The 20,761-nt window shown below is 25.9% G+C and overlaps 1 protein-coding gene across 6 annotated transcripts in view; it reads right to left on the bottom strand.

Annotated features, from left to right (window-relative positions):
• Nucleotides 1–20,761, bottom strand: part of LOC127281875 (polypyrimidine tract-binding protein 2) — a 492,268-nt gene that overhangs the window by 59,430 nt on the left and 412,077 nt on the right. For all 6 annotated transcript variants that reach the window (XM_051305847.1, XM_051305850.1, XM_051305845.1 and 3 more), the window contains one exon: nucleotides 1,064–1,249. In XM_051305847.1, the coding sequence (XP_051161804.1) occupies nucleotides 1,064–1,249 (186 nt within the window). The remainder of the gene's footprint in view (nucleotides 1–1,063; nucleotides 1,250–20,761) is intronic.

Raw genomic sequence — 20,761 nt, 5'->3', positions numbered from 1 at the left:
ATTATTTGTTTTTAAAAATTATTTAATTCAAGTAAATTTTTATTTGATAATAGTCAAATAATCAAATATTTGAATAAAATAAATTTTTTTTTCAATGTACGTAAAATTTGTTTTTTCATTTTTTAATGTGCGGATACTGAAGCATTATTTTTTATAATAAAAACTTTATAATAAAGCTTCCTTTGTACGTTAAAAAGAATTTATTTTTTGTAAATTAATAATTTCTTTGTTTTTTTGTTAATTTCTCAGGAATATTGAACTAATTCTTTTGAGAAAGAATTTTTTTTTATTTTTTTTTTATACGCGAGTGAAATGAGAGAAGTTGTTTCTTGAAAACTCGATAGCCTTAGACTGTGCGCGAGCAAAACTAAAAGCATGTTCAACCAAACTTTCAACAAACTTGATTGACCTAAACAACAATGGTGAAACTCTCACCGAGATAGATTCCCGCAACAGGGATTTGTCCATAAATTATATAACGCAAACCTTAATTATAATGGAGTTTTGGGCGAACGCTATTCAAAATTAACTCGCCTCGACCAACAATAAAATATAACGGAAAATTGAATAAATTAATTACAAAAAATAATTTTCATTATTTTCTAAATTTCCCTTTTTTTAGTTTTATTATTATTATTATTTTTAATTAGATATAATAATAATAATAATAATTTCATTTACGAGCCCTACGTGATAATTTGGGTTATTTCAAATTAGGGTAAATTTTTGTTGAAAACTGAAAATAAAAATAATACAGACACAGAAATCTACCTTGCCGACTGGTGGTAAAATAGTTTTTTTAAAATTAAATTAAAAAAATACCGACATAGGAATCTACCTTACCGACTGATGGCAAAGAATTATTTTGGAAATTTTACCAACTTTTCAAAACTGGTTTACCATCAGTCGGTAAGGTAGATTTCTATGTCGGTAATTTTAAAATTTTCTGCAAATGATTCCCTAAAAAAGAAAAACTAAAAATTGGCAACCTAAATGATAGAAAAAAAAATGGTAAAATTTTTTTGTTTTTTATAATATAAAAAAGAAAATAAATGATACTGACGTTCGTCGGGTTGGCGATGATGTTTGTGGGACTACTGACCGCGTCGTTGTGGGCCTGATCAGTCTTGAGCTCCCGATGATTGCTGAATTGAACATAAACTGCACGTCCTCTCAATTGTGCAACAGATGAGCCATAGAATGTTACCATTGTTGCTGCAGATACCTCATCTGCCATTTCCAGTAAGGCCTGAAACACACAAAAAAAAATTTCGAAAATTAGACAAAAATTTTCAAAAAAAAGAATTTTTCTTTAAATAAATATATGTATATTTTTTGTTGTCCCACTTGGAAAGATTCCCCGGAAAGTGCCCCCTGGAGGTTCTATCAGAATTCCGCCGGAACTTCCAACGTAATTCCGTCGGAATTCCAAGGAATTTCCGATGGGATTCCGACGGAATTCTGACGGAATTCCGATTAATTTTTTTCAAAATTTTTAGAGTCCTAATTCCGTCGGAATCCCATCGGAAATTCTTTGGATTAATTTTTTTCAAAATTTTTAGAGTTCTAATTCCGTTGGAATTCCGTCGGAATCCCATCGGAAATTCTTTGGAATTCCGACGGAATTACGTTGTAATTTCCGGCGGAATTCTGATAGAACCTCCAGGTGGCACTTTCCGGGGAATCTTTCCAAGTAGGGTAATAAATTTTTTCTCTTCAATAAAATGGTAATTATTTCAATTAAATTTTATTTTGTTGCAAATCAAAAAAATTATTGTTTCAAATACAGAAACAATTGGTATACAAATGTAGTTTATTTAATTCAAATAAATATTTGATTCAAGTTGGATACTTGATTCAAGTAAATATTTATTCAAGTATCAAATTATTTGAATCAAATAAATTTTTTTTTACACTCTATTTTGTTTGTTTTTTTTTTTTTTTAATTAAAAATGATACAAAAGGAAAAATAGTCACTTTCCTATTTCAATGAGAAGTAATTTAGAGTTTGAATATATACTTTATTCGAATGAGTTTTGAGTAAAACAGCTTTTATCCTAGTTTCGAATGAATTAGTCTAGATGGAATTAATTAATTGCCAGAAGACATTTTGTGCCTCTCAGCGGGGAATCAAACACGGATTTTCTGTGTCTCTTGGGGGAAACCAATTTTCTCGCAAACGAAAAAAAGTCTATTTCCTTTTTTTTTTTTTTTTTTAAATCGCCGTTAATTATCGAAATTAATTTTGTTGCAAAATTTCAGAGAGTTAATTTTTAGAAAAAAATAGGCCCTTTTTTAAATTTATAAATATTTAATTTGTTAGAATTTTTTTCTTTTTTTTTCGACAAACGTTAACCTGGTTTACTCACTCTCGTCAACACTTTGGTATATATATTCATCGTCAACAGTTACCGTAAAGTGTGAAACAACACTTCGCTGTCATGTTATATTTATAACGTAATTCACTCATTAGTGCTCTTTTCATTTAGAACAAGTTTTAAACTGTGACAGCTTTTTTTTTAAAAAAACCTAGTTGCATATAATATAATTTACAAAAAAAAAAAAAAAAAAATTGAATCAATTTCGAAAAAGAGCTTCAATCAGAATTGAGAAAAAGCTTTTTTTCGATTTTATTGAATGTTTCAATTTTTTATTATTTCTGTCATTGAAAATTTCAATTATTTTACTGATAGTAGGAAAAGTTATTATTATTATTATTATTATTATTATTATTATTATTATTATTTTATTTATTATTTATTTTGTATTTTTTGCAATTAAATTTAAAAAAATGTAATTCAGAAATTTAAAATTAAATGGTAAAATTATTGTACAATTTATTCTTAAATTAAGAGTATATTTTTATTTTGCAGCGATATCAGTGTCAATTTGAGAAAGGGATAAATGTCGTCGTGTTATTTTGATATTAAGCCAATGTGGGACATCTTTATTTGGTCGTTGGAAAACCGTTGGGAAGCTGAGAGAGAGAGAGAGAGAGAAAGAGAGAGTAAACGGGAAAGTAGGAAATTATGCAGATTAATTAAGGAATGGCAAAGCACTGCCTCACAAAGAACAAGGGGCGAACGAGTATGAGAGTCTAGGGATGAAGTAATGAAGATAGAAATAGACTCTCACTATATAGGTGAGGTACCGGTCTTTAGGAGACAGTTAATCTCGAATATATAAATATGTGTAAACACTGCAGGAAATTGCAAAATTAACCATTTTTTTTTTCTTTATTTTTTTTTGTCTCTTCTTTTCCAATTGCAAAAAATTTTAAATTTTAACTAAATAATAAAATTACGTTTTCTATAAATATAAAAATTACTGTTTCTTTAAAAAAAAAATACCTTTCCGAAAACTACCTTTCCAAAAAATATCTTTTCAAAAAAATACCTTTTCAAAAAATATCTTTAATGGGTCATTCCATTATATTTCACCTAAAGTCGTTGCGGCCTAATTTTTAAAAAACTTGGTACTTTCAGAAATGATTCTTTATAATATTTAGGAAACGAAATAAAAAGAATTAAGTTTAAATTTTTATTATTTATCTCAAAATATGTATTTAAAGTGGACAAGGTGCGGAAATATGTCACCTTTTTAGCATTTAGAAACTTTTTTTAAAAACATAGAAAAATTGTTAAAAGTGTAAAAAAAATTATTTTTTCTTGTTTAGAATCGATTAATTATCTATTTTTTAATGATTAAAGTAGTAAATAAATTAAAATAATATATAAAATAAGTTTTCAAAGTTGGTCTGTCAAATAACCTAATTTTGGGATTTTTATTAATTAATTATTAAAAAGTGGAATTCTTAAATAAAATAAAAACTCACTGAATGTAAAGTATTTGCGGTGAACTATCAAATTTTCTTAACACTTTTTACTTTTTCCATTTATAAATGTAAAAAATCTTGAGTCGAAAATTGGCACTTTGTTGATTTTTCCGATTTTTAATCGCTTGTAACTCTTTTGGTGCAAAATAAAAACTTTTGAAACCTGGCGGAATATTTAAGTTAAATCTAAATAAAAACTCACTTAAATTTTTGTGATGGATTTTGATCGAGATAAGGAGAAAATTTAATTCCAAAATTGTACGTATATTTCCAGGTTAATGTATGTAATTTTTTTAAACTTGAAGTTGGGCCACTACTTCAAAGACGAAAAATTACATACATTAACCTGGAAATATACGTACAATTTTGGAATTAAATTTTCTTCTAATCTCGATCAAAATCCATCACGAAAATTACAGTGAGTTTTTATTTAGATATAACTTAAATATTCCGCCAGGTTTCAAAAGTTTTTATTTTGCACCAAAAGAGTTACAAGCGATTAAAAATCGGAAAAATCAACAAAGTGCCAATTTTCGACTCAAGATTTTTTACATTTATAAATGGAAAAAGTAAAAAGTGCTAAGAAAATTTGATAGTTCACCGCAAATACTTTACATTCAGTGAGTTTTTATTTTATTTAATAATTCCACTTTTTAATAATTAATTAATAAAAATCCCAAAATTAGGTTATTTGACAGACCAACTTTGAAAACTTATTTTATATATTATTTTAATTTATTTACTACTTTAATCATTAAAAAATAGATAATTAATCGATTCTAAACAAGAAAAAATAATTTTTTTTACACTTCTAACAATTTTTCTATGTTTTTAAAAAAAGTTTCTAAATGCTAAAAAGGTGACATTTTTCCGCACCTTGTCCACTTTAAATACATATTTTTGAGATAAATAATAAAAATTTAAACTTAATTCTTTTTATTTCGTTTCCTAAATATTATAAAGAATCATTTCTGAAAGTACCAAGTTTTTTAAAAATTAGGCCGCAACGACTTTAGGTGAAATATAATGGAATGACCCTAATAAAAAATTCATTTTCTAAAAAATTACCTTTTCTAAAAAATTACCTTTTCTAAAAAAATTAACTTTTCTAAAAAATTACCTTTTCTAAAAAAAATTACCTTTTTTAAAAATGTATTTAAAAATTAAATCAATTATTATTAATATCATCATCATCAGTCTGAATATATCAGAATATATATATATTTCGTTTCAATTAATTACTAACTTAAATTGAATGTGTCTATATAATTAATTAGTTTGCATAATTAAGTAAATTAGACCTTAATGTCACAGGAGAAATAATTGCATCATAGTCACTGTAACTTATCTCTTAATGAAATAAATTAAATATTTAGAAAACTTAATATTTTAACAAAAATTGAAACATTAATAAAAAAAAAATCGCTGATTTATTATTATTTTTATTAATAATTAAATTATTAAATATTTAACTAAAATATTTATAATGAAAAAAATTAATTTAATTATAATCAAATAAATAGATTAAATATTTAATTATTTAGTAAATTAATATTGATTTAATCTATTTTTGGGGGAGGGGTATCAAAATTAAATATTTACATAATTAAGCTAACAAATATTTGCATTAAGAGAGGAGGAAAAAAAAATAACTAGAATAACAAGACGAAAGAATGGGAACAGGAAAAAGAAGAAATTTTTTTTTTTTGGAGAGAGAGAGAGAGAGAGAGAGAGGGAGTTTGTGATGGAATATCTGAAAGTTGTGTCATGTAAACACAAGACCGAGAAAAGCGGGTGAGTGAAAAGGAGGTGAAGAGAAACGGAGGAGATTCCAGGCAAACTTATACACTTGAGAATTTCATTTTAATTACATCAAGTCGATGTAATCAACGGAGAAGCTTTAAAACCCCAAGTAAAATTCATTCAAATTGTGAACTATAAAAAAATGAGTTTATTTTATATTGCTTTTTTTTTAGGAAAATATTTTCTCAGAAAAATCACTAATTTTTTGGTAAAATATTACTATTTTATTTAGTATTTTTTTTATACTGAAGTTTTAGTGAAAAATTACCAAAAAAAAAAAAAAATTGGTAGAAATTGTCACTAATTTTTAGTAAAAACTACTATTTGATTTAGTAATATTTTTTTTACTAAAACTGCAGTGAAAAAATAGTAGAAATTTTTATTAATTAATTTTAGTAAAATATGACTATTTTAATTAGTAATTTTTTTACTACAATTTTAGGAAAAAAAAATTATTAAAATTCGTAAAAATTCCCATGAATTAATTTTAGTAAAATATGACTATTTTATTTAGTAATTTTTTTACTACAGTTTTGTAAATTATTACTATTTGTTGTAGTAATTTTTTTTATTAGACTTTTGGTAATTTATTACAATTTTGATATAATAATTTTTTTTACTAAATTTTTATTAAAAAAAACTAGTAAAAAAAATTCCCCTAATATAAAATTGTTAAACGAATTTCCTCTAATTTAAAACAGTAAATCTTTTTCTCTCAAAGAAAAAAAAAATTGATACATTAATAAATCGAAACTATAAATATATATAGTTTAAATGACGGATTCACATTTATCTATATAATCTGTCAGGATTCATTTTCAAATAAGTGTGCGGCACTTTATACACACATATATATATATTATACAAATATATAAAGCGGAAATGCTGCATAGGATTTTTTGCTCAAATCAATATTACTTAAATAGCGATAGGTTGTTTTTTCCAATTGATACAGGGATTGTATTGCAAGTTGAACGCATTTGAAAGAGAAAATGGAGAAAGAATAAAAAAAAAAAAAATTATGAAAAGTATAACAAACGATTCAGAAGTGGAATTGATAAACAACGCGCAGATGCTTGCAAAATCTCTCTAAAATTATATAGAGCTTAGTCGTTTATTACCAGGATTGAAGACCATTACAAAAGATTCTTCAACAGTGAAGAAAATTGATGGAATGGGTCTCTCAATCTTGAAATATTGTTATCCATTCAATTTTCAATATAATCGTGCATTTATTAAGAAACCGGATTTTTTTTTCCCCATATTTATTCTCTTGTATATTAATTTACTGTACAATGGCAAAAACAAAAATTATTTAAAATAATTGGTTTGATAATAAATATTTCTTTATTGTTTGATTCAATTAAATTATTCAATTCAAATAAAAAAAATTATTTGGTTCAAGTTAATATTGAATATTAATAATTATTATTTTAAATTAATTAAATATTTTATTATTTAATATTTAATAATTTAATAATTATTTAATTATTTAATTATTTTATAATATTTTTTAATAATAAATTCAATAATAAATTAACTAAAAATTGAATAGTAAACTATTATTATTTATTTATAGTCAAGTAACCCACTTGGAAAGATTCCCCGGAAAGTGCCCCCTGGAGGTTCTATCAGAATTCCGCCGGAAATTACAACGTAATTCCGTCGGAATTCCATCGGAGTTCCAAAGAATTTCCGATGGGATTCCGACGGAATTAGGACTCTAAAAATTTAGAAAAAAAATTAATCGGAATTCCGTCGGAATTCCACCACAATTCCATCGGAATCCCATCGGAAATTCTTTGAAACTCCGATGGAATTCCGACGGAATTACGTACCTCCAGGGGGCACTTTTCGGGGAATCTTTCCAAGTGGGAACCGATTATTTGAAACTTATTTTCATATAAAAAATAGCGAATAAACAAAAATGACATATTTTTAAATACGATACATTTTTGCAAAGAAAGGAAGATAAGCGAATTAAAAATTGATTTAATATATATATATATATATATATATATATATCGAAAGGAACTACCCTTTGGGGAACGTTTTATAAAAAGGAATACTAAAAGGATTGCATTATCTTTTATTATTTCATAATTCTTTTGAATTTAACTTTTCATTGAATGTGACATTACGAATAAGAAGAAGAAAAAGAAGAAGAAGAAAAAGAAAAAGAAGAAGAAGAAGAAGAAGAGGTACCTTTATGTCTCTGTTGCATCACCTCTTGTTATTGCATTCTCTTTTTCCTTTGAGCATTTCTTCATTTTTATCATTCTTTTAATTAAACCATACCTTCCAGAAAACTCATTTCCGCTTACCAATTTTCTTTTTTTTTTTTGCTACCTCTCTGTTCCCTTTATTAGTATTCCCTTTTATTCTTTAGCTAATTTCACTTTCCCTTTTTATTCAAATGCCATTTTTTTTTTATCTATTCTCGCACCTTCCATCTCATTATTCTCGAGTTATAAAATAATTTGTAGATAAATAATATCGATTTCTGAATAATAAAAATGAATAAAAAAAAAAAAAAATAATAATAATCGAATAATTTAGAAAGAGAAATATAATAAAAATATTAAATAATAATAAAAAAGCCTTTTCGTACAAAGTACTTAATAAAAAAATAATAAATAATTATTATAAATAATAATAATAATAATAATAATAATAATAATAATAATAATAATAATAACAATAATAATAACAATAATAATAACAATAATAATATTAATCGAATAATTTAGAAAGAGAAATATAATAAAATATTAAATAATAATAAAAAAGCCTTTTCGTACAAAGTACTTAATAAAAAAATAATAAATAATTATTATAAATAATAATAATAATAATAATAATAATAATAATAATAATAATAATATATAGTATACACTATATACTGTATATTATATATTGTATATTATTTTAAATATTAAATATAATAAAATATTGAGAAAGAAAAATAATTTTGTTTATTTAAAAAAAAATTGTTTTGATTAGGAAATAGAGGGGGAAATAGTCATTAACTTTCCATGACGATTTGGAAAGCTGACATTTTCGGAGATGAAGCTACATTTGCTATGAATCTGCGTTCCCCTTGGTCCTATAGGTGAATAGATGAATCGTTGAATAATGTCGCCAATGGACGAAAATGCAGTTTCTATATATATCTATATATGTGAGAGTTAATGCTATTATACGTTTGTGTTGTTTCCTCGTAATGAGGCATACACAGATCTGAAAATTACGTTTGCTGTTTATCCCTCACTTTACTATATATATATATATTAAACGCATGTCAGAATTCCAAATACTATTAAATTCTACCAAAATTGTACTTCGAATTATTAAAGCCTATAATTCGACAGTAAAGTTACAAAGATCAAAAAGCTCAATAATAGATTGATAAATAATTGCGAAAACTATTTATTTTATCGAATCTAAGATAAGAAAATTCAAAATTTATTGCATTTTTAAGAGATTTCGATTTTTTTAAAATTTAATTTAATTATTTAATTTATTTTAATTTTATTATAATTATTTAATTTGTTTTAATTTTAGTATAATTATTTAATTTATTTTAATTTTAGTATAATTATTTAATTTATTTTAATTTTAGTATAATTATTTAATTTATTTTAATTTTAGTACAATTATTTAATTTATTTTAATTTTACCCAGGTAGAAAAATTAACATTACTAACGTTACTAATATTACTAACGTTACTAATGTTACTAACGTTAGTACCTATAAAAAAATTAAGAAACTGTTCCTAAATTGTATTTTTGCAGAAACTTCCACTTTTTTATTTTCATTACCGTTTCCACTTTCACTTTTTCTAATTCTCATTCGCACTTCCATTCCCACTTCCACTCTTTCTAATTCTCATTTCCACTTTCACTTCCACTTCCACTTTTTTATTTTCATTACCACTTCCACTTCCACTTTTTCTAATTTTTATTCTCACTTCTACTCCCATTTTTTCCACTTTAAATTTTCATTAGCTGTTGCCATTTCGACTAAAACTCTTTCTAGTTTCCATTTACACAACCATTTCCACTTTTTTTAATTACAATGGATGGAAATTAGAAAAAGTGAAAGTAGTAATGGAAATTTAAAAAATAGGAATGGAAGTGGGAGTGAAAATATAAAAAAAAGTTGTAATGGAAATAAAAAAGTGGAAGATGAAATGGGAGTGAAAATTGGAACAAGTGGAAGTGAAAGTGAAAGTGGGAATGAGAATTAGAATTAGAAAAAGTGGTAGTGGCAATGAATATAAAAAACTGGAAGTGGAAATAGAAATGGGAATGAAAATTAAAAAAAGTGGAAGTGGCAATGAATATAAAAAAGTGGAAGTGGAAATGGGAATGAAAATTAGAAAAAGTTTAAGTGGAAGTGAAAGTAGTAATGGAAAAGTAGTGGTAAAGTTTCCATGAAAATATATTTTAGAAACTCTTAATTTTTTTATAGGAACTAACGTTAGTAACATTAGTAACATTAGTAACGTTAATTTTTTCACCTGGGTAGTAAAATTATTTAATTTTTCTTTTATATTTTCAGATTGAAAAAAAAAATTCCATTTTGCAAAAAATAGAATCGAAAAAACGTTTTTCTTTTCTGAAAAACGTTTTTCATTTCAAATGAAATTATCATTTTTTTTCTTTCTTTTTTTTTGCTTCCTCTATCGAAAAATGTTATGAGAAGAATGTGTATATATATCTTTATAACGATTTTTATACCATCCGGGAATGAACTTTATATATTTCAAAGGATTAAGATCAGAATCTTGTGAATTTATCTTGCTTCCTTAAAAAAAGTATATATATCCTCAAATGGAACTGTATAAAATATAGAGGGAACTTTTTTTTTTAGCCCCCTTTTTCTTTCGTTTTTTTTTCTCTCTCTCTACAAGATCTTATCCGCGTCGATAGACTGGTTAAGGTATCTCTCTCTCTCTCTATCATTGGATGGACCATGTCAACGGATATTAAAAATTCCTGCTGACGTTTAAGTCCCTCAAAGCAAAATCTAACGTTTCTGAAACTCGATCCTGTGGATTTTTTTTTTTTTTTTTTTTGACCACACAAACGTGTCTTTGAAGTCGTATTTTTTTTTATTTATCTGTTTTAAATCGTTAAATTTCTCGTGTAGAGTTAAAAAAAAAAATTTCGATGAAATTGGTAATTATCAAATATGGTTCAATTAAAAGAAAAAAGGTCAATTATTATTATTTTTTAATGAGTATATACGAATGATTGAAAATTAACAAGAACGTTAATTTAATAATATTTGAAAAAAAAACGGTTATTTTAAGTGCCAATTATTTTAAGAACCAATTTTTATTTATAATAAATATACGCAATTAGTAATTACTTTTAAAGGTATTAAACTATTATATATAAACTACCGTTAATTATCAATTGCAGTAAAAAAAAAAATTTTTTTTTTTTTTTTTGAGAGGTCAAGAACTAATTGCGAATTAAATCCTAACCTCTCTCTCTCTCTCACTTTGAAGAAAAAAAAAACGGAAGACATAAAGAAAACCAGAACATGGCCCAAGGGAGAAATGACGAAGCCTTTGAAATTCGAAAAGGCGAAGGAGGTGAATTCGCGAATTGTGAGAGAGCAACCCCCATTATAAGGGTACACGGTACATTTATAGGGTCGTATATCTCCCTCTAAGGAAGGCGAGGGATGATTATTATTTTACAGATATACCGATACAATGTATCTAAACGAGAGAACACGAGGCAGAAGGTAAAAAAGGAGGAACAAAAAAAAAAAATATGAGATGAGAGTGAGAAAAAGAGAGAGAAGGTGGGGATGGGGGAAAAAAGAGGGGGGGGCAGACCAGTCGCGTGTGCATCGGTTTCTTTTTCCCTTAAGGCAAAGTCCCGAGTCTGTAATCCCCCCAACGAATCCCAATCTGGATTTACCTCTCTTTTCCTTTCCACTTTTTGTACACATACTAGCTTATATATATATATATATATATATATATATATATATATATATATTTTACCCCACTCTATTTATATATATATATATATATATTACCCCACTCTATTTATATATATATATATATATATATAAAGACATTATTGTATTGAGCCTTCGTCCTTTTACGTAAACAAAGCCTGTCAACTGTCATCCAATCCCTTTTTTCAAATCTCCGGCTTGTCTCGTTAAGAAACAAGATATTTCTCAAATTTTTCCAAGGCTTCCGTACCATTCACGAGAGAGAGAAAAAAAAAATTTCCGATTAAATACAACAGTGTTGACAGGACGACTATTTTTTTTTTCGTTAGTTGAAAACTATTATTAAATAGTATCATTTATAAATAAATAAAGAAAGAAATCGAAACTATTAATAGATAAACTACTGCTGGTTAAAACTATAGCAGGAGAAATAGAAATTATTAGTAGTGATGGAAATTTCAGTCAGACAATTGCTTAAATTTCATGGAATTACGAGATGAGTAGTAAAAGTCAGTTATGGTCAGACAAAACGTTTTTTTTCGAATTTTCTAAATTTGAATATTAGTTTTGGGAAAGAAAATTATAGTCACACGTGGTAGTTAAGTAGTGAAAGGAAATTAAAGTCAGACATAGTAGTAAAGTAGTGAAAGTAAATTATAGTCAGACACAGTAGTTAAGTGGTAAAAGTAAATTACTGTCAGACAAACTGTTTTTTTAGTATTTTCTAAATATCAACATTAGTTAGTAAAAGAAAATTATAGTCAGACATAGTCGTTAAGTAGTAAAAGCAAATAATAGTCAGACATAGTAGCTAAGTAGTAAAAGTACATTATAGTCAGACACATTAAACAGAAATATTTTCAATTTGTAAATTTGTTTTTAGTAGTGAAAGCCAAGTACAGTCAGACGTAATACTTTCTAAATTTTTGTAATTTTATTATAAGTAGTAAAAGTACAATGCAGTCGGACATTTATAATTTTTTAATCTTTAATTAATTATAGTAGTAGTAAAAACAGTAGTAAAAAAATTAGTATAAATAGTAGTATAAATAGTAGTAAAAATAGTAAGTAAAAAATATAGTAGTGAAAGTAGCAGTAAAGGTAGTAGTAAAACAAAAAAAATTAAAAATACTAGTAAAAATAGTAGCAAAGGTAGTAGTAAAAACAGTACTAAACGTAGTAGTCAAAAGAGTATTAATAGTAGTGAAAATAGTAATAAAAATAGTACTAAAAATAATAGTAAAAATAGTATTAAACGTAGTAGTAAAAATAGTAGTAAAAATAGTACTAAACGTAGTAGTCAAAAGAGTATTAATAGTAGAAAAAAAGTAACGAAGGTAGTAGTAAAAACAGTACTAAACGTAGTAGTCAAAGAGTATTAATAGTAGTGAAAATAGTAGTAAACATAGTACTAAAAATAATAATAAAAATAGTATTAAACATAGTAGTGAAAATAGTAGTAAAAATAGTTGTAAAAATAGTAGTAAAAATAGTAGTAAAAATAGTAGTAAAAATTGTAGTAAAAATAGTAGTAAAAATAGTAGTAAAAATAGTAGTTATGTAGTAATAGTAGTAATATTTATAGTACATAGTAGTTCAGTAGTAAAAGCAAATTACAGTCACACATATTAGTAAAGTACTGAGAGCAAATTACCCTCAATAGTGAATTAGTACAATCAAGTTACCGTCAAATTTTCTTTTTTTTATCGTAACAGTTTGATTAATTTTAATTTTTACTTGAAAATAGTCAATTATTTGAATCAAAAATAAATTTTTTTTTCCATTCTAGTTCAAAAAAAACGAAATTGTAAACAAAAAAATATTGTTTCTTGACAAAAAAAATGCCCCTCCCCCCCACACACAAAAAAAATAAACACGGCGCGTGAAGAAGAAAATTATAAAAAAAAAATTTTTTTTTTAGAATCACGAAAGACATTGCGCCGGGGGCTGCTTAAACGTTAAGTAAGTCTCGCTAGTTTTCCAACGAGAGTCAACCGAGAGAGTTATTTCTGATTTAAATAAGCGAGCTCCCAACGAAGAAGACTGCGGGCGGTATGAGTGGCGAACCATCCTCTCACAGAATAAGGAAAAGTAGATAGAAGGGGGGGGGGAGGGGTAAGGGAAAAAGGTGGTTGGGGGGGAGGGTGGAATATGAATGTAATTTATCCGGGATGCGAAAACGTTATAAGGGGAGGGATGGGGGGGGGGGGTTTCTCCTTCTGAAAACTACGTTTGAACTCGTTCCGCTTGCTTAAAGGAATGGGATGGAAGGGAGGATGGTAGAGCTTGCAGAAAGAAGAGGAGAAGGCGGTGAAGTAAAAGAAGAAAAAAAAAAAAAAAAAAAAAAAGTAGGAATGGTTGGGTGAAAGCGGATCGTGACGGGGGTTGTTAACGGAAAACGTGGTCGGAGCGCCGGTAAATCAAAGAAATATTATATCATTAATACCTACCCCAGGGTGCACTGCAAGCGAAAAACCGGCTGTCTACATTTCCACAAATGATTTTACTAAAGAATCTTCTCTCTCTCTTTCCCTTCGGAAATCCCAAATCTATTTGACTTGAATTATCTCATTTTTCATTTTTCCCAGCTTTTAATATAGTATTCGTTTTACATTCCGCCCCCCCCCCCCACTCCCATCAAAAAAAAAAAATTTACAAACTCATGCTAGTTTTAAAATTAGAATTTTTATTCCATTTTAATTTTATTCTGTTTAATAATTAATTATTGGAGTAAATAATAATTTAAAAAGGGAAGGGAGAGGATAAAAAGAACAAGTCCTTTGATTATAAATAAAAAAAAAAAAAAAATGAGCAGACACTGCGGCTGCACCTGGTGCTCTCCTAAGTGCATTCTTTACTTAAGACAGGGAAATGAACGGGCCTATAAGCCGTAAACAATGGTTAAGCGGCATAAAACGACGTCGAATTATCAAGATTTATTCCACAGCTTTCGCGCGTCGTGCGTGTGAACGTTAAAAAAAAAAAAAAAAAAAAAGAAGGGCGTTAAAAAAAAGCCAACCATAATATAATATCGTCGACACCTTTTATTTGTGCCACCGCGTCCGTTGCATGTAACTTTCTTTTTTCTTATATATTTATAGAGATTTATTAAAAATTTTTGTTAAAATTAGAAAAAGTCTGACTAAATTGTAAACTTTTACTATTCTTGTAAATATAATTGGAGGAAGTTGAAGCAATGTGTCTGAATGTAATTGACTTTTACTACTGATTATTGGTTGGAAAAGGGATATAAAAAAATTGTCTGACTAAATTCGACTTTTACTACTATTTTTACTACTATCTTTACTACTATTTTTACTACTATTTTTACTACTATTTTTACTACTATTTTTACTACTATTTTTACTACTATTTTTACTACTATTTTCACTACTACGTTTAATACTATTTTTATTATTATTTTTAGTACTATTTTTACTACTATTTTTACTACTACCTTTGCTATTATTTTTACTACTATTAATACTCTTTTGACTACTACGTTTAGTACTATTTAACTACTACCTTTCCTACTATTTTCACTACTGTTTTTACTACTACGTTTAATACTATTTTTATTATTATTTTTAGTACTATTTTTACTACTATTTTTACTAATATTTTTACTACTATTTTTACTAAAAAAAGATATTCTTTACAAGAAATAATTGAGAAAAAAAATTTCCTTTGTCATGGTTTTTTTTATTTGTACCAAATTATTTTTTTCTTTCGCTTATTTTTTTCTAGCGAAGTATTCTATATATATAGTCAATGAAGAGATACAGTAAAACAATTTATGGACTAAAATGCAAAAGAAATTAATATAAACGACATCGCGAAGCTTCATTTGCCATATAGGATAGAAAATCCGATTCGGATTCAATTTGATTAAGCCCGATTCAATCGCCGCTGGGATTTGGGAGAAAATAAAATAAAAAAAAAAAAAAAAAATTGTACGATTCGTGCGCATGTAACGGTAAAATATTACGAAAAATACATTCCTTTTTTCTCGCCCTTCAAAAAAAAAAAAAAAAAAAAAAAAAAAAAAATAGAGAGAGAGAGAGAGGGAGATTTTAGTGAAATGAAGCGTTTTTATTAAAAAGCCCTATGTACACATATATAGAGAAATAAAATTTCAATCAATTTATACCTTTCAAGTTAGTCGGTATATTAAAATACATATATAAAGTTCTATTTTTCGAAAATTTGAATAGCGCTAATAAAAAAATATAAAAATAATCTTTTCATTGGGGGGGTGAAAAAAAGGGAATAAAAATTGAAAAAAATAAAATAAAAGAAATAAAATTATTTAGAATTTAAAAAATTATAAAATAAATTAAAGAACACACAGAGAGAAAAAAATTAATTTTTCTCAGAACCAAATAAATATTTATTTGTTGTAAATAAATATTAATTTGTTGCAAATAAATGTTATTTTATTTAAATACAAATTTTATTTATGCAAAATAAATTTTATTTTATTTAAATAAAAATTTTATTTATGCAAAATAAATTTTATTTTATTTACAACAAATAAAATTTTCATTTTCGCCAAAAAGGTAAGTTGGCTCTGTGATAGATATACGTTTATTTAACTCAAATATATATTATAGTTATTTCAAATAAAACATTTCTCTGTGTGAATAAATAACAAAAAAAGAAAGTACAACTGTACATAGAAAAAAACTCTTTTTGTAAAAATAAAAAAATTCTCATTATTTAATTTATCCAAAGAATGAGAAAAAAAATAGTACTTGGCTAAATAGTTTTCTTTTTCCACGTTCATTTCAAGATTAATGAAAGTTATTTTCGAATTTTTTTCTCCATTTTCATTTGCCAAACAGCATTGAAAGTTGGAAAAGTTAAGTTGAGAATCCCTGTGGCTTGTGAACTGATTTTTGTTTTTTTTTTGCTTTTGTTTTTTTTTTTTTTTTTTTGTCAATGTTCACACGACTTTTTCCCAGAAAGAGCGGATAAAGCACATTGAGGGAGGAAAGGACTAAAGAAAAAAAAAGAGAGTGAGAGAGAGAGAGAGAAAAAAAAGTAGGAAAAAAAAAGAGAAGGTCGATGAGGAAGCAAAAGGTCGTCTTGTCTGAGAATTTTACTTGGATTTTTCTACGGCTTCGATTCCTATTGGTTACGTTTGCGAGTGTTTCGACCTCGTTCACAATATACCTAAGTCTAGAGAAGGCGAAAAAAAAGAAAAAAAAAAAAAAAATGAAGAAACATTCCTTAAAAGTTTTTCATTCGCCTTTTTACAACCTCCATTTTCCTCGGGATATTTCACTTGTATTTTTTTCGCCTTTTCAAATACAATTTAGTTTTACTACTTTTACATAAGTATTAAAATTATTTTAAAAAAATAGTTGAAAGAAAGTTTTGCAGTACAGGGAAAACAAAAATTTACCTGCATCAGCCAAATATTTCGCTAAAGTAGCGAATAGTTTAATTTAAATCTTTTGCTATTCTAGTGAAACCTTTCGCTGTTTTGTAAGATTACGGTCAAATTTTAATTCCTAGCATTTTCCGGGGAAAAAAATTTTTTTTCAGTTTCACTGAAACAGGGAAATGTTTCGCTAAAGCAAGGAAAGTGTTTCCCTATTCTAGAGAAAAATATAGCTATTTTAGATAAATAATTTTTTTTCGTAAAAAAAGGAAAAAAAAAATGCAGAGATTTAATTTCACCTTGGATGAAAAAGAATTTGTTTTAAAAGAAAATTTTCCAAAAGCATTTTTATTTTAATTAGCCTTGGAAAGAAGAAATAGAAAGTGAGTTATTTAACGAGGAAGGTAACGAGAAATCACACTTGGAAACTTAAAGGCAAAGAGGGGGGGGGGAGGGAGTGGAGGTTGAGGTTAGCTGCAGAGGTTAGTGGATATAATCCAATATACGAAGAGAAGCTTAATCGATCTCTGTTATCCGGAGGTTGTAGACGATGCGATGTAACGAAATCTGTCTACCTTAAACGTTTCCGTCACGTTTAAACCTCATTCATTTTGTAACTAAAAGAAAACCGAGTTTAAAATAAAAAAAAAATCAATTACTTAATCACTCATGAGAAAATAAAAAATTGCCACCATTATAATTTTCTCATTTGTCAAAAAGATCACAAAATTCTGAATAAATTCAAAAAATAATCCTAATAATAATAATAATAATAATAATAATAATAATAAAAATTCGTCTCTAAATTTAAATAAAAAATAAAATTGGAAATGAAAATGGAAATAAAAATTCTAATTCAATTCTTAGCTAATAGTGTGAATATAAAAAAAAAAAAGAAAAAAAAAAAGTTGGAATTGGAATGAAATAGAAATTGGTAGGAGCCAATTTTTGTATATGTTGGAAAGTACCTTTACACACAGGGGGTTTGAAGGAGGTGAAAAGACGCTCGATTCTCGGGTACTAACACGAATTTATTGGTGGCGGTGACGTGTGGATCCATTTGCACAAGGACCACCCCCCCCCTACCTTCCTCTCTTTCTTCCTCTAACCGTCAACCTCAACCTACTCAATAGAAACTGCAGCATTCCAAGATTTCGATTGAATTTTCGACTTGTACCCATGGGAGAAAAGAAAACGAGGGTGACCGACATAAATTTTCGCGTGCCACTACAATTTTCCTATCCTAACGTTCGTTATTCATTCTTAAGTCGACGTCCAGTGTGTATAAAGATTTTCTTTCAAATATAAAAGTGACCCTTTCAATTTTTAATTCCTAATTTCCGTGGGGAAGAGGACAAAAAAAAAGAAAAAGAAAAAAAACCACCGAGATTCCAAGGGTCGACATTTTATAGAAAGGAATGATGTCATTTGGTGGAGAAATGTTTTTCAATCTGACTGTACTGAAAGCTCTTAAATTTCTAAAACGGAATTTTTTCTATTTGGAATATGGCAAAAAAAAATTGGGGACTTTTTTAAAGAGGGGAAAAATTTATTTGATTTAAAGAATCGGTTATTTGACTATTAAACAAAATTTTTACTTTAATCAAATAATTTTTATTTCGAATGAATTTTATTTGGTCCGAAAAAGTGTATTTGAATTAAAACAATAGTATTTGAAACAAAAAAAATTGGATTTCAATCGAATAAATTTTAATGGAACCAAAAAATTTGTATTTGAACCAAAAGAAGTTGTATTTGAACCAAAGAAATTGTATTTGAACCAGAGAAATTTTATATGAATCAAAAAACTGTATTTGGACCCAAAAAAATTGTATTGTATCAAATAAATTTTATTAGAACCAAAAAATTGTATTAGAACAGAATTAATTTTATTGGAAGCAAAAATTTAATCAACAAAATTGTATTTGAGGAAAATAAAATTTTGTTTGAACCAAAAATATTGTATTTGAACCAAAAAAATTATGCTTCAAACAAAGAAATTGTATTTAAACCAAAAAAAAATTGTATTTGAACGAAATAAATTTTATTTGAAATAGTATAAATTAAATTGGAACCAATGAAATTTTATTGAAACCAAAATATTGTATTTGGACCCAAAAAAAATTGTATTGTATCAAATAAATTTTATTAGCACCAAAAAATTGTATTTGATCCAAATAAATATTATTTAAACAAAAATAACTTGTATTTGAACCAAAAAAATTGTATTTAGACCACACGAATTGTATTGTACCAAATATATTTTATTTGAACCAAAAAAAATTGTATTTAAACCAAATAAAGTTTATTTAAACCAAAAAAAATATGCTTCAAACAAAGAAATTGTATTTAAACCAAAAAAAAAATTGTATTTGAGCCAAATAAATTTTATTTGAAGTAGAATAAATTGCATTGGTACCAAAGAAATTTTATTGAAACCAAAAAATTGTATTTGGACCCAAAAAAATTGTATTGTATCAAATAAATTTTATTAGAACCAAAAAATTGTATTAGAACAGAATTAATTTTATTGAAAGCAAAAATTTAATCAACAAAATTGTATTTGAGGGAAAAAAAATTTTGTTTGAACCAAAAATATTGTATTTGAACCAAAAAAATTATGCTTCAAACAAAGAAATTGTATTTAAACCAAAAAAAAAATTGTATTTGAACGAAATAAATTTTATTTGAAATAGTATAAATTGAATTGGAACCAAAGAAATTTTATTGAAACCAAAATATTGTATTTGGACCCAAAAAAAATTGTATTGTATAAAATAAATTTTATTAGAACCAAAAAATTGTATTTGAACCAAAGAAATATTATTTAAACAAAAATAACTTGTATTTGAACCAAAAAAATTGTATTTAGACCACACGAATTGTATTGTACCAAATATATTTTATTTGAACCAAAAAAAATTGTATTTGAACCAAATAAAGTTTATTTAAACCAAAAAAAAATATGCTTCAAACAAAGAAATTGTATTTAAACCAAAAAAAAAATTGTATTTGAGCCAAATAAATTGTATTGTATCAAATAAATTTTATTAGAACCAGAAAATTGTATTTGAACCAAAGAAATATTATTTAAACAAAAATAACTTGTATTTGAACCAAAAAAAATTGTATTTGATCAAAATAAAGTTTATTTGAACCAAAAAAATTATGCTGCAAACAAAGAAATTGTATTTAATCCAAAAAAAAATTGTATTTGAGCCAAATAAATTTTATTTGAAATAGAATAAATTGCATTGGAACCAAAGAAATTTTTTTGAAACCAAAAAATTGTATTTGTACTAAAAAAAATTGTATTGTACGAAATAAATTTAATTTTAATAAAAAAAATTGTGTTTGGACCAAAACAAAGTTGTCTAGAAACCAAATAAATTTTATTTGAACCAATAAAATTTTATTTGAACCAATAAAATTGCATTTGAACCAATAAAATTGTATTTGAACAAAAAAAATTACATTGGACCAAATAAATTTTATTTGAGTAAATAAAAATTGTTTTGGAACCAAAAAAATTGTATTGGTACCAAAAAAAATTGTAGTTGGACCAAAAAAAATACACTTGAACCAAATAAATATTATTTGAACCAAAAAATTTTTTTTCATCACATTTTCAATTAAAGGAAATGAGAAATAGTTTTATAAATAAAAATGAAAATTTTGTAAAATAAATTTCATCAAATAATGAAAAGTGAATATTGCAAAGTTTTGAAAAATTGAGTGAATAATAAAAATACAA

Source organism: Leptopilina boulardi, unplaced genomic scaffold (genome assembly GCF_019393585.1).
Source record: "Leptopilina boulardi isolate dan_hultmark-lab unplaced genomic scaffold, ZJU_Lbou_2.1 LbouV2_278, whole genome shotgun sequence".
In the NCBI taxonomy this organism is placed as follows: Eukaryota; Metazoa; Arthropoda; class Insecta; order Hymenoptera; family Figitidae; genus Leptopilina; species Leptopilina boulardi.
The sequence above is the reverse complement of the archived record's forward strand: the minus strand, read 5'-3'. Positions and strand labels throughout refer to the sequence as shown.